Raw genomic sequence first — 13,364 nt, forward strand, 5'->3', positions numbered from 1 at the left:
ATTAGGCAATGGTACGGATCTCGTGTAACATGGCAGCCCAGTTCGACTTGGAGAGACAGCTGTAAGTCCACTCTTGGGGGGGCTGCTCAGTTCAAGACCCTCGTTAGAACAGTCGGGCGTCTGAGAGGCTCTGGCTTGTCCCTTGTAGAGCCCGCCTCAAACAGTGGAAATCCACGCTAGTCGCCGCATGGCCACGCAATAGAGGCCCAAAGAAAGAAAATAATGGACACGGCCCGCGAAACACCCTACCGCTCCAACCTCAGCCCCACAGTGAGCCTCAACGTTCAGACTGAACGTCAAGCGTCTCAGTCACGGCATCCGGTCCAATCGTCTGCCGCTCTACCTTAGTCTCGGGCGTACTGGTGGTGCCCGAAGCGCCATGAAACAGTGCTTCGAAACAGCTTCACACCTTCCAACGTCGCCGCTGTTAGACTAGATTCCTTAGATGCTCGTCAAGTAGCCTGGCATCAGGCTGGGCAGTTGGCGTATAGTAGCGAGACACAGCGGGGTTGTAACCATATCGAAGTCGTAGACGATGCAAAAGAATCATTTGGATAGATGCGACTTGCAAGTGACAACTCTCTCCAGGCGAGCCTTCAGGTGTTGCTCTTTTTGCCCTTGCGAGGTTTAGATGTCTTTCCTTTGGATCCTTCCTCATTTTTCTCCTTTTCCTTCTCCAGATCTTTCGCAGCCTTGGCCTTTCGAACGAGCTCCTCCAGAGCTTCGAGCTCGGCTTGTTGCTTCTTCGCCTTTTCATCCTCCTCCCCTTGCTTCTTGTGGTGCGCGCGCTCTAGAGCACCCCTCTTCTCGAGCTCCTCTATCGTCTTTTCGCTAGCCTCCCACAGACCCTTCTGCATTTGCTCGTTCTCAATCTCGCCCCTCTGGAACTTGATCTCCCTGCATTCCTTCAAGAATTTTCCACCTGACTCGCGGCCCAGTCTGTCGTCCATGGACGCCCACAAGTACGTCTGAGCACCTTGTTGAGGACTCTTCAGTATCAACCACCAGACCGGCCACATGATCAGATAGAGCGCCAGACCCCACAGACTTCCGAAAGTCAGATATCTCCGCGTGCCCGGTGTTCTCGTGAAGCCGGGGTCGACCACGAAGACGCGTGCTGTCATGGGGAATTGATCAGGCCTTTTGTACGATGAAAGATGTTTCTGGAAGGCAGATGCAAAGGTCATGAGCGCAAGCTTTGAAGTTGCGTCGGCGGACGTTGCTTTGAAAGCCACAACCTCTTTAGGCTGGCCCTTCTTGGATTTGCCTTTTCCAACCATCTTATCGCCCAGAGCATCGCGCGTGAAGTCCGGCAGTTGTCCACCCATATAGTTGCTGCAGGTGCTGAAAATCACACGAATGTCCCGGTCCGGAGGTTGTGCGCGCAAGGCAGGGCTGAGGATGCTGAGGAGATGGAAGTTTGCCAAGTAATTGACACCCCAGCTTTCTTCCAGACCGTCCCGAGTTATCCTGACCTGACATCCCTTGGGCGTGCAAGTGTTGGCGCATAGGATGATCATGTCCAGCCTGCGGGGAGGCGCATTGTCCACCCATTTTGTGGCAAACTTGCGGATGCTGTGTAGAGAGGAAAGATCGACGTGTTCGGCGGTGATGAGTGAGTTGTTCGTCTGCTCGCGCAGGTCGTCGATGTAGTCAACAAGGAACGGGTCGGTAAGCTCGTGCTGGGTCAAAAGCACCAGGTGAGCTCCACGGAGGGCAAGCTCGCGGGCAACTTGTGCTCCTATTCCAGAAGTTCCACCCTTGATGAAAAGTCAGCGGATATTTGGCCTCAAAGCGAGTGCAAGACTGACTGTCAACAAGACCACTTTTGCATGCATCTTCCGCTCAGAGGTATTCACATTTCCACCAAAGTACCTCTTGAGCGCGGCCAGGAGAAGCAGCCATGGCAGAAGTTTGATGGCGGTCCATGCGTAAGGTATGCTGCCTATACCATCGTAAATAACCTGAGTGGCGATGGGGACAGGCATTGCTGCTGTGGGAGAATGTGGGGTTGAACCAGATCTGTAGCCAAAGTAGAGTGGCACTTACGCACGCCAAGGGGGTTGCGTGCTAACCCCAAAGAGGAAAGGACATGCGACCCACGCCAATTCGAACTTTGGGAGAAACATGTCATGTCCGAGAATGGGAAAATACTGTCGAATTCGACATGCTGCTACATAAACACGGTCAAAGCCTAGCACAATGTAGGGTCTTGATAAGCTGATCAAATCATGGAGTGCCTTTTTTATCTTGCCGTATCCAGCCATTTCTGCCGGCATCACTGTTAGGCGGTGAGCGATGATCGTTTTACCGCCCTGGAGCTCTGACGTTCGGATTCCACCGTTCTACGAATCGCTTCCATGCTGGCGTCATCGCATCAATTCCATTCCAATCCCTGGACCTTTAAACTGCCAAACTTCCGAACACCTTCTCTTTGCCGGTTTTGAGATCCATCTCCAGCGACATCTCGTCTCACCCACATTCTCGAATCATGGTTCTGGAGGAGGCTACTACGGATACTCCGCCACAGGAGTCCATCGACGATGGACAACAACCCGGACAGGCTGGTGGTCCAATTCGCTACAAACTGGATCTCGAAAAGCTTCCCCGTCCATATACTTTGCTCCCGATTCAGATCCAGAAGATGGCGGCGGAGAAAAATGGCAGAGAGACGGCCCAGTACTTGATGTGGGCGGCGGCGCTCCTCCGAAGACCTCCGACTCAAGACGAAGCAGAGGCCGCAGCCTACCACCTTGCCCAAAAGAACGCCACCGTCATAAACGCTGTACAATTGGGACACTACTGGGGTCTGTGGCGCGCATGGTCAACGCGCAAGAATTACAATTGGCCAATCATCGACCCTTATAAGAAGTATCCCGACTTCAACCCAAGCAAATTCCTGGGCTTTGAGGGCCAACGGGCAATATTTCTTCGTCATTGTGCTCGTGTTGGAGTATGGGGATTCTGGGGCATCGTCGTAGGCCATTTTATTTCCGACACTTATGCATCCATAGGCGCCTTGCGGGCAATCCAGTCGGATGTTCGCCTGAAAGCTTTTGTCGAGCGTCGGGATGAAGAATTGAAGAAGAGAGCACACGCGCAGGTTGTAGCTGGTGCTCACCCAGTTACGCCTGTCATGCCAGCAGTTAATGTGCAAGGAGAAGAAGGCGGAAGTTACACGCTCTCGGGCAACCCCGCGGCAGGCTTCTACGGAGGACAAAACCAAGCTCCCGCACATCAAGCGGACCAGTGGTCTACGACTCGCCCAGCCGCCGAAGTGTCAGACGACGATGCATCGCCAACTGGTGGACTGGGTCTGTGGGACGAGAGCAATGACTCGGCGTCTAGGGGCTCTTCTTGGGACCGGCTCAGACAGCAATCAGCATCAACGGCATCGCAAGGGACTGCTCCAAAGCCAACATCTTCAGACAACGACTGGATATCTCAAGAGGCATCGTCGCAGCAGCCGCAGCAACAAGGAGGAGCATGGGACAGAATCAGACAGCAGCACCAGCAAGGCGCGCCGCAGCAGCATCAGCAGAAGAATGACGACGATGGTTGGTGGAAATAATTGAAGAACAGACACAGTTGGAAGTGTATCACTCCTGTCGACTCTCACAACGACCAGAGATTCAACCACATTTCCATGACATGCGACGGCGGGCTTTGGATGCCTGTCGGTACAATGACGCCATATACGGCGCGCCGGTGGGCCCTGAGGGTCGGGCGACACAATCATCACCACCACGGCGAGAGGTGGGTAGCAACCAGAGATGGGCAGTCAGCGAGACCAACATGTAGGTTGGTGGTGGTAGTGGCTTGCTCGGAACGGTTTCCCGGACACGGGGCGGCAGGGCACAGAAGGAATTGGGACGGGACGACTGGCATGGACCCTGGACGGGAGGTGGATGGAGTCTTGTATACTGGAGGCAGCCGCAGGGCACGCGATCTTCAAAGTGAGCTGAGATTGACTGGCAGAGATAAGGTTGCGAGCAATACGATGCGATGGGCAGCAGATCTGCGTCTTGTTTTTGTGTCGTCAGTGGTGGTGGTTTCGAGCTGGAGCCGCCAGCGCCAGTTGTGTGCTAGTTCAAGGAGCGCACGTGGGAGCCAGACGCCGGCCGCCAGCCAGCCAGAAATAGTTACGTTGGTCTTGATGGCGGCTGAGAGGTGCAGACCATCTGATGTGCAAGCTGTGCAGACCCGACGTGATGCGCGTCCACGTACCGTACCTGAGGTCCAGCAGCCAGCAGGGGCTGTGGTTGGCCGCCGCCATAGTGAAACAAACGGACCGCACCGCGCGACCAACAGAGAGGCGCTGGTGTTGTGGTTTTGCGCGCAAGGAGAGGGAAGACCTTGCCTTGCAGATGTCTATATTGGTCTCTGGTGTTTACGGTCGTGAGGATTATTCTCCGGGAGACCGACTGAGGTGCAATTTCCCACGACGGTCCCCGCCAATGGCAGAGGCCGCAGCCTTGGGCCTGTTCCTGTACTTAGCCGTCAAATAGTTCAGGCCCTCACTTCGCCTCTCCTCCACGCCCTCACCCAACCTTGCTGCTTGTCACAAGGCTGCTCCCGTCCATCTTCTCAAAAGTCTTTCCTTTTACACTGCTTGCCCTGCCTGGCCTGCCTGTCCCGCTCGCTCGTGTCTCGGCGCGTCCTGTCGTTCCTCCTCTCCTCTTCCTCCTCTTTCCTTCCTCCAATCCTTCCTGCCAACCTTAGAAGACGCCTCCCGTAACCATCACCACATCAACAGCCCGTCTTTCTCTTCCACCCGAAACTCTCCTCCACTTGTACTCGACAACCCCCACGGCATGGATCTTTGAGAGCCCCACCGTCCTTCCGTTTGCTCGTCCATTGATCGACTTGCTCGAGCCCAGCAACTACCGCACGACCTCCTCCGCCAATTGCTGCTGCGCGTCGCCCATCGGCGCTGCTAGCGACACGAGGTCAGAGCCATGTCGCCGCATTCCAAGACTACCCTGGCCATCTCGCTTGCCATTGTTGCGACCTCATTGCCCTCTGTCTTCGCCGCAGATTCGTGCATATCGCTGGCCGGGTCCTCTCAATGCCCAGCTTTCAGTTCGGCAAGCATTTCAACCGATTCTACTTTGACCGGCCTTTTGTCAGTCACCGCGCGCTTCGTCCCGTGTCTCAAACACTAACATTGATCCAGTCCATTCCTCAGCTACGTATCTGACAGAGCCTCATTCGATCGGTATCTGTCGTCATACGTCAACTCTAGCTTCGTTGAACAGAGGTACCGTCTTCTCACCTTGTTCGCATCGCCAAGCTACTGACCGACTCGCAGATATGTGAACCTACTGGGTTGCACCAAAGTTAATCTTGATAACACAACAGACCTTTACGCAAGATACACGACTAGCGTATTGTGTAATGCCATAGTCCAGAACTCTCTCACGCCTTGCAACTTGACTTCTCAGCAGTCGCGTCCGCTGTGCGCCGACACCTGCGTAAGTCCCTTTGCCAAGATCCTCGTTTGGCCCCTGGATGCTAATTCATTGCAGGCCGATTATGCCATTAGCGAACAAGAGATCGTCGCGACTCCTCAAATATGTTCTTCAAACAGCTCCGAAGTGAACAGCCAAATCCGCGCTGATTTCACCAATTGCGCTCTGCCTGCCGATTCTCTGAGTGGTTCGTGTATCTCAGGGGTCCAAAATGAGCCGGACAACTGCGGCTACTCTACCAATCTCGAGGGTCTGTGTGGCTTCTGTGCTACCAGCTCTCCGAATGCGACCGACTCTTGCTGCGTCAATTCCGATGTCAACAATCGCTGCAAAAACGTTCACCTGCCGACAACGACCTCCCTTCCGCCTCTCTTTACAACCTCGGCAACCGCGAGCTCGACTGCTGGAGCAAACAATGGGAACGGCGGCGGCAATGGGCTTTCTGGGGGCAAAATTGCTGGCATTGTGATTGGATCCGTTCTGGGGGCTGCGCTCCTGCTTGGACTCATCATTTTCGCATGTGTGTACATGCGCCGGAGGCGGGATGCGAGCCAAACTAGCAGTGTCTTCAATCTGCCTGCTCCTTCTCGATCAGCAGTCGCTGGCCCCGCCATGTCCTACACCGATGGAGCTCCCTCAGTCGTTCCCGCACCACCCCCCACCGGTCGCGTCGCGCGCATGTCTGCCCTCGAAACCAGATCCAATTCCGACCCATACACAAGCAGCGAGCACGGTGCCGTGGCTGCCGGATACCATTCGGAATCCAACACAAGCAGTCCCCAGTCCATGGTTGCGGCTGGTCGGCTTCCCAAACGCCGGGGTTCCCTCTCAAGTTCATCGAGACTCGGAATGGCGGAAGAGGCGCGCTCCCCCGAACAGAACGACGGCGCTGCCGAGCAATCGTCTCCCGAGTATGACAGTGGCCAATCGGAACAGCTGGCTTTCTTCAAAGACTATTACTCGCAGGACGAGATCCGGCCCGGTGATTTGGTGGCCGTGCTCTGGGCCTACCAGCCCCGCGCCAACGACGAGTTTGAGCTTGAGAGAGGCGAAATGATCAAGATTGTTGGCATTTGGGATGATGGATGGGCTACGGGCCTAAAGGTTGCCGACAGCGCTGAAGAGTGGGATTCGCGACGAAAATGGCAGAGGGATAGCGGCATGTCCAGCGGAACCCAGCAGAGACCCCTCAACACCGTCGGAGACGTCAAGGCTTTCCCGGTAAGTTCATCTGCACGGTTGAACATGAGGCTCTTGAATTTTCTAACATGAACAACAGCTCGTATGCGTTTGCCTGCCTCAATATTGGCGCAGGACCATTGACGGCGAAGATGGAGCATCTGCTCCGTAGTTCCCTCGAGTCCTCGTCCTCGCAATACCTCGCTGCTCCGGACGGCTTTAAATGATGCAGTGACGATGAAGTTCTACGCCGATTTTGATTTTAACGACGAGAACCGTGGCCACCAGAGTCGCAATATGGTCATGTTGGCAGATTGCGACAGAATTGCCACTGGCCTGACTCTGTTCTTGCTCTGCCTTCTTGGTTTTTTCCTTTCGTTGATTGTTCGATACCCCACGTTGCTGCCCGAAGCTCACGTCAGTTCTGTAGTTCAGGCGTCGCATGGCGCACGAAATTTTTTTTCCTTGCACTCTTGCATTTTTGCCCTTTTTGTTTCATGGGAATGATCCTTTCCCGGGGTTGGCATATAGAAGTATCCCCGTTAATGCTAGGTACCTAGTACACCTCAGCCACCCTTGCACGTCGTTTCGCGCTCGCAACGCAACACGTGCCACCAATTCTTTTCCAACTTCTAGCGGACCAAGTCTTCTCCGCCTTCAAGCTGAATAGTTGTTTTTGGCGGCTTCATCCGAATTGCGGGGATGAGTTCAGCAGCTTTGTTTTTCGTTGGTCGCCTGTTTGTCAAAATGCCGTCTCAGCCATCTTTGCCACCTCAGAGCGCGGGCCGTGCTTCTGTGATTGGCTTGCACTTTTCGAATTTTTGTAATGCTCTGTCTGTTTCTTGACCTGTCCCTGTTATTTTGCGCTGGCCACTTTCATGGATGGTTGCATCAAGGGGGTGGAAGGCTTCTTGCCGCGTTTGAGCGAGGCATTGATTGTTTGCTTGGAGAGAGAGCGGGGCGGATATATTGTGAAGGAAGCGAGGGCTGTGTGGATAGTCGAAGTGGGAAGGGAGGGGAAAGTCGTAAAGGAGCACCTGGAGTGTCGTCGTGTGTGGTTGTACAATACCTACCTGCCTTCTCCAGCCGCCGAAAGGGATTCTCTTTCTGGTCGGACTGGATTACATCGAGGCTTCCCGTGTAGAGAGAAGGAAAAGCAGACGCGAGATATTCTAGACCAATCATCTAATATCATGGTATCTGGAAGCTGAAATGGAGTACTAAAATAAATGCGTCTATATTCAGCGCCTGGCTGTAGCTGAGGGATGACCGTCGATCTCACGGCCCAACCCCAACGACGCAAAGGATCGCGAGCCAGACAGGATGCTCGAAATGAGTTGCGCGTTCCTTGCTGCTGTCATCGCTTGTAGACGATGAAACTAGGAGTAGACCCCTGCGAAGACAGCTGCGTTCTTTCCCCTCTAGGAATCCAGAAGCACGAGGCGCCCTCGCGTGCGCCAGTGCCGTGAGGGAGGAACGACCTACCTATTCCAAGGAGGCAAAACGTGGGAGCGTGCCTCATTTCACTTGCATGCCTTCCTTCTTTCCAGTTCCCACGCTCCGCGCTTGTGGCTACTAGGGTAGACAAGGGGATCAGGGGAAGGAATCACTTGCATCTACCCCTTGCTTGGTTGTGCGCTTGCTTGTTTCGACCTTTTTGAACCTCGCTTCTCTTGAGAGTGTCGTTTCTCCCTTGCTCTTTGCAAGCACATGCCAGCGCAAGGGGCAAGCTACCTCAGATAGGATCCAGTAATTGAACTCTCATTTGATCACACACGTCATGTATCAGATTGCACAGTTGGTTGAAATTTCAAAAGGCTCTTGCTCTTTGGCAGCTCTTTCTTATATCAGAGAGGAGATGGGTCTATCCCGGGGGGTATATTACAGACAAATGGCCTGAAAAGCGTGAAAAAAAAAAAAAAGTGCGAAAAGCCATCCAGCTCTGCAACCAGCAAAAGTAGTAGACAAAGCATGACGAGTGTCAGATCATAAGAGAGGAAAAGAGCCCTTCGTTTCCCCTCGCAGACCAGCCGCGTCTTCGGAACAGGGGTTGGTCTTTTCAGTAAAAGAGAAACGTCCGATCGCACAGATAACCCCGGGACCAAGTTGCCGTTGCGAAAGCTTACGGCGACACGCCAAAAACGCCGGCGCTGGACTCGATAACGCGATCTACAGCGACTTGATGATTGTCGCCTTATTCCTCCGTCTTATTGTACAGTAAAGAAAATGGGCCTGCCAGATCTGGGACTTGGTGAACCATCCTAGCCGGAGACTCCGATGTGCAATGACTGTTGAAAACAAGAAAAGGTAGAGACTGAAGTAAAAAAGAGACGCCCGGAAAGTCGCTTAGGCAACGGTCGCCTCGCTGCCCTCGACACCGCCATTCACAAGCTCCTTGATCTTGCTAGCGACAGCCGAAGGGTAACCGCGGGACAAACCTTCCTTGACCACGTCCAGGGCACCGGCACGGTCTTGGACAGCCAACAAGGCTTTGGTCATAGCTTCGTATGTGCTGGGTTCGCGCTTTCCTACCGGGACGGAGGAGTAGATTTCCCGGGCCTTGTCGATATTCTGGGTCATGGCCCATCCGTGAATCAGTGAGTTGGCAATGTAGGGAGTCAGCTCGACACCGCGCTGCCTCATGTCCTCGAGGTATGCTTCAGTTGCCTGGATGTTGTGATTGGCAACCATTGCCTCGTACAGAGCTTGGTAGAGGCAGGCCTGCGGAGTAACCTTCTTTTCGGAAATGACGCTGTCGAAGAGGCTCTTCGCTCCTTGCATGTCGTGGAGAACGCAACCTTTGGCGTGGATCAAGGAGGCATAGTGCACCGCTTCAGGATTTTGACCAGCTGCGTGGATCTCGTCCAAGATGGCCTCGGCAGCTTCCATGTTCACAGGTTCCAACGTCGCGTGAGTATCGATGAGCAGCTTGTACGTATGAGAAGTAGGCTCGATACCCTTGGAGCGCATACGTTCGTAGTACGTCAGAACCTTGCTTCGGTCACGCTTGGTGGCGAGGAAAAATTGCATCAAGCTGTGATATGGTGCGGGGCGAGGCTTGTAGTTGGGCATGCTTTCCATCTCCTCGAAGAGCTCCTCCGCGAAGCGCTCGTCGCTCACACGACACAGGGCGTTGACAACGGTGCCGTAAGTGACGCTTGTAGGCCTGATACCAAGGTTGCGCATCTCCTGGAAGAAAAAGAGGCAATCGTCGATTCTCCTTGCCTTGCCCAGCTTTCCGATCAAGGCATTGTACAGGAACGAAGATGGCTCGACGCCCTCGGCCTTGGCCCGGTGGAAAATCTTGACGGCTTCGGAAGCCTCGTCGAAAGTCTTGGTTGACTCCTTAAGCGTGGTGATGTACAATCCAAACGTGTTTGCCGAAGGGGCCGCTCCCATTTCGAGAAGCTCCTGGTGGTACCGCTCAGCCATTTGGCGGTCGCCGGTCTGAAGACAGGCGGCAACCATGGCATCTAGGATCGTGATCCAACCATGCTTGACGATACGGTGCTGTGGCTGGAAGGGAACATCCTGTCTCGCTGCGTTGAGAATCTCTTGCGCAACACGCATGCGTCCGTCCTTAGCCGCGGCAGCAATCAACTTCGAGTACGTGAAATAGCGGGGGTGCCTGCCAACGCGACGCATGTTCTTGAATTTGACCAGTGCGTCATTCAGTCGAGATGATGAACGACCAGCGGGCTTGTCCAGAAGATCTGTTATGGCCACAGATCCCTTGTTGTCAGTGTTTGCCGCGTAGGGGTCGTAGTTGTCCTCGTAAGCAGACACCGGTGCCGCTGGAGCTGGAGCATACGTTGGGTAGACGGGCGGTTGGAACATCATCGTCGGGTAGCGGTAAGATTGCCAGTGTTGGACCAGATCCGGGCGGTCGACCTTGGAAAGTACCTTTTCGACCAAGCTCGTGTGCTTGTCAAGGGGAATACCGTAAGACATCAAGACCTCGAGGATGTGAGAGAATCGGGCATGGTTCGCGACGTCGGGTGCCGAGTTGAGAATCATACCCGCCTGGACCTGCATCAAAAGCTGCAAATCTTCCCATCCGAGCTGTGCAACGCCTTCGGGGCCAAACCCAGCAAGCAAGTGAGTTGCGACGATGGGAATAAGACCACCATTTTCAACCATGGTCCAGAGCAATTCCATACTAGGCCTGGCGCCAACATTGATACCCCTCTTGGTCATGAAGTGACCCATTATCTGAATAGACTCGTCAATCTGCTCCACGACCTCGAGGCTGGCCGAGCCACGCGCCTTGGAAGAGTCACGGATTCGCGCAAACATGCGACGGCTCTGTGAGATTCCACGCTCAGCAAGTCCGCTCCCAATGAGTGCTACAGCATACATGGTAGCAGGCTCAATGAGAGAAGGTGTTGCGGGAGCGACCTCCAGAACTTCCCAGAAACGCTGAGCGGCCTCCGTATTTCCGTTTCGAACGTGCATGGCGACCATGGAAATGGCAGGAACCGTGACTTCCATAGTCTCAGGAAGACTTTCCCAAGCCTCAGTGGCGATGTCCGTTTTGTTCTGGTCCGCGGCCCTGACACAAATGGCAGCCATTGCTACCATCCGAGCGTCAGCGCTCAGCTGGTCGCGAGCATGATCGACAGCCACTTGGAAAGAACCGTTGTTCAACCAAACGGGGATAAAAGCCTTCAGCCCCACGAGGTCGCGGAGGGCAGCAAATCGCTCAGGGACCTCCATGGATTCCTGGAGCTTGGCAAGGAACTTTCGGCCACCCTCCTCACGACCGCAAATGATGTAGGCTTTGACGACCGCAGCGTAAACGTCATCATCCTTGCGGACGAGTTGATTTTGGCCATCGTCGTTCGCGATCGCCAAAGCCTTGTACTCGTCGTAGCATTCGACAGAAGATCGTAGGTCCCCGGACGTGGCAAAGGCCTGGATCATAGGAGCAAACATTTCAGCGCACGGGAGGACGTTGCGGGTTTCCATGTGGGTGTAGATCCTAACCATGTCCTCGACTCGGCCCATCTCAGCACAAGCAGTAATGAGCTTCCTGTACGTCGTTTCCGAGAAGATGGAGTCAGCGCGGACAGTCGAGGCCGTATCAAAAAGCTTGACGGCGACATTCAGGGAGTTGTCCTCGAGCAGAATCGCAAAATCTGTCTCGTTCGACCGGAGCAAGAAACTGCCCTCTTCTTCCATGCCACCAAACCTTGTGCGCTTTTCGTCCAAAATCTTTTTCGACGACAATACCTCCAAAGAGCGGACGGAGAGCAATTCGATCAAAGTGGCGTAGGTTGTGGCATCCGGCAGAACGCGGCGGCGCAGCATATCCGAGTACACATCGAGGGCCTTGGGAACAACCTGGTGCCGTTGGCGAGGCAAGTGGATGGCCGATACGAGAAGAGCGTTGTATGCTGATGCGGTAGGCTTTACGCCTGCAACCAGCATGCTCTCGAAAACCGCAGGAATCTCCGCATAATGATGACAATCGGCGAGCTTCTCCAATTGGGCAGCATACGCTTCAGATTCGATGATTGACGACGGTGTATGGCTGCTGGGAGCTGGTGACTTGGGCGAAGACTCTATTTGCGATGTCGAGGGCGTGGCCGGCGACTTGGACCCAGAGATTTCTACCTTGGTTGCTCCCGCGGCAACTTGATCCAGCTCTTCCCCAGACTCAATCTTGCGGCGCTCAATCTCCTTGTTGATGGCCTCGTCGATCTGAGCGAGGGCTTCAGCCTCGGCCGTACCATCAACGGCCTGCTTGAAGTCATCGACAGCGTTGGCACTGTAGGACCTGTCCAGGCCGCCGTGCGCGGGATTGGCGTTGGTTTCGGCATCTTCGGCAGCATTGGAAGAGCTTTCGGCCTCGACGACGCCGTCCGGAGAAGCGCCTTGCGGCTTCCACTCAATGCGCTTGGCAAACTGAAATTGCTGCCATTCCCGATTTTCCAGCTTCTGGTGTTTGTTCCATGCCTCGAAGTAGGCGGCTAACCCAGAGTCATGGTGGTCCGGGTGGGCCGACTTGGCAGACGCAGAGGTGCCGACAGAATGAGCATTCTGAGCCTGGTGATATTGGAGCTTGGAGAAGCGGCCGGAGACGTGACCAAAGTTTTGGGAGGCGTAGGAGGACTGAGAAGCGGCTACGACGGACTGGGCGTAACCGTGGGTAAAGGTTTTGGCGAGGCTGAGGCTTCTGAGGTTGAGGGTCTTGAAGACCATTTAGAAAAGTGAGGAACCCTTCAGCTCCAGAAGGTAAGGCTGTGAGGGTGAGACTGTCAGCAAGTGGTTGTTGCCTTGGGGGCGCAAGTCAATGAGGCAGCGCACCTTGAAATGAAGGGAAGAAACAAATGCAGGTTCATTTGGCGACCGAGAGCCGCCAAACAAACGCGCGGGTCGAAGGGGTGGTCAGAAAGGTAGAGGAAAGAAAAATTGCGAGAGAAGAAAAAAGCCCAGGCTCCAGCGACAAAGGTAGCGCCAAGCGAGGGTTTATACGGCAATTGGTAAAACAGAAATCGAGCGCCGTATGTTCGAACGACGGGAAGGGGGAGTGGCAATTGGATGTTTGGTTGGAGGAGGATTTCTGATCGAGGGAGAGGCGAAGATGAGTGAGGGGGAGGCTGAGGGAGAAAAAGAACGACAAAGTAGGGTGTGACTGGTGACGGCAACGATGGAAACTAAACCAAACGGATCCTCGCGTACGGGCGATGACGGGCGGAAGGCGAGAGAAGC

At 54.5% G+C, this 13,364-nt stretch overlaps 5 protein-coding genes across 5 annotated transcripts; 2 read left to right on the top strand and 3 right to left on the bottom strand.

Annotated features, from left to right (window-relative positions):
• Window positions 1-287: 287 nt before the first annotated feature.
• On the bottom strand, window positions 288-2,239 carry BKA78DRAFT_116955 (uncharacterized protein). The gene is made up of 2 exons (XM_066882359.1): window positions 1,812-2,239; window positions 288-1,760 (listed from the first exon to the last, which is right to left on the bottom strand). Exons 1-2 carry the CDS (start codon window positions 1,986-1,988, stop codon window positions 597-599), a joined length of 1,341 nt encoding a protein of 446 aa, XP_066745411.1. The 5' UTR covers window positions 1,989-2,239; the 3' UTR covers window positions 288-596.
• A 252-nt stretch (window positions 2,240-2,491) lies between these two features.
• On the top strand, window positions 2,492-3,571 carry BKA78DRAFT_351928 (uncharacterized protein; the record flags this gene model as incomplete). Its single annotated transcript, XM_066891268.1, has 1 exon — window positions 2,492-3,571. One exon carries the CDS (start codon window positions 2,492-2,494, stop codon window positions 3,569-3,571), a length of 1,080 nt encoding a protein of 359 aa, XP_066745412.1.
• Window positions 3,572-3,632: 61 nt separating this feature from the next.
• BKA78DRAFT_294646 (uncharacterized protein) lies at window positions 3,633-4,276 on the bottom strand (the record flags this gene model as incomplete). The annotated part of the gene is made up of 3 exons (XM_066886380.1): window positions 3,633-4,085; window positions 4,147-4,193; window positions 4,228-4,276. 3 exons carry the CDS (start codon window positions 4,274-4,276, stop codon window positions 3,633-3,635), a joined length of 549 nt encoding a protein of 182 aa, XP_066745413.1.
• A 682-nt stretch (window positions 4,277-4,958) lies between these two features.
• On the top strand, window positions 4,959-6,822 carry BKA78DRAFT_294647 (uncharacterized protein; the record flags this gene model as incomplete). Its single annotated transcript, XM_066886381.1, has 5 exons — window positions 4,959-5,125; window positions 5,177-5,260; window positions 5,312-5,474; window positions 5,529-6,692; window positions 6,751-6,822. The coding sequence occupies 5 exons, from the start codon at window positions 4,959-4,961 to the stop codon at window positions 6,820-6,822; spliced, it is 1,650 nt and encodes a 549-aa protein (XP_066745414.1).
• A 1,951-nt stretch (window positions 6,823-8,773) lies between these two features.
• On the bottom strand, window positions 8,774-13,329 carry BKA78DRAFT_117021 (pentatricopeptide repeat protein). The gene is made up of 2 exons (XM_066882360.1): window positions 12,960-13,329; window positions 8,774-12,893 (listed from the first exon to the last, which is right to left on the bottom strand). Exon 2 carries the CDS (start codon window positions 12,852-12,854, stop codon window positions 8,997-8,999), a length of 3,858 nt encoding a protein of 1,285 aa, XP_066745415.1. The 5' UTR covers window positions 12,855-12,893; window positions 12,960-13,329; the 3' UTR covers window positions 8,774-8,996.
• Window positions 13,330-13,364: the final 35 nt, after the last annotated feature.

The sequence above is a fragment of the Phyllosticta capitalensis genome (genome assembly GCF_038381095.1).
Source record: "Phyllosticta capitalensis strain CBS 128856 chromosome Unknown BKA78scaffold_4, whole genome shotgun sequence".
Taxonomy (NCBI): Eukaryota; Fungi; Ascomycota; class Dothideomycetes; order Botryosphaeriales; family Phyllostictaceae; genus Phyllosticta; species Phyllosticta capitalensis.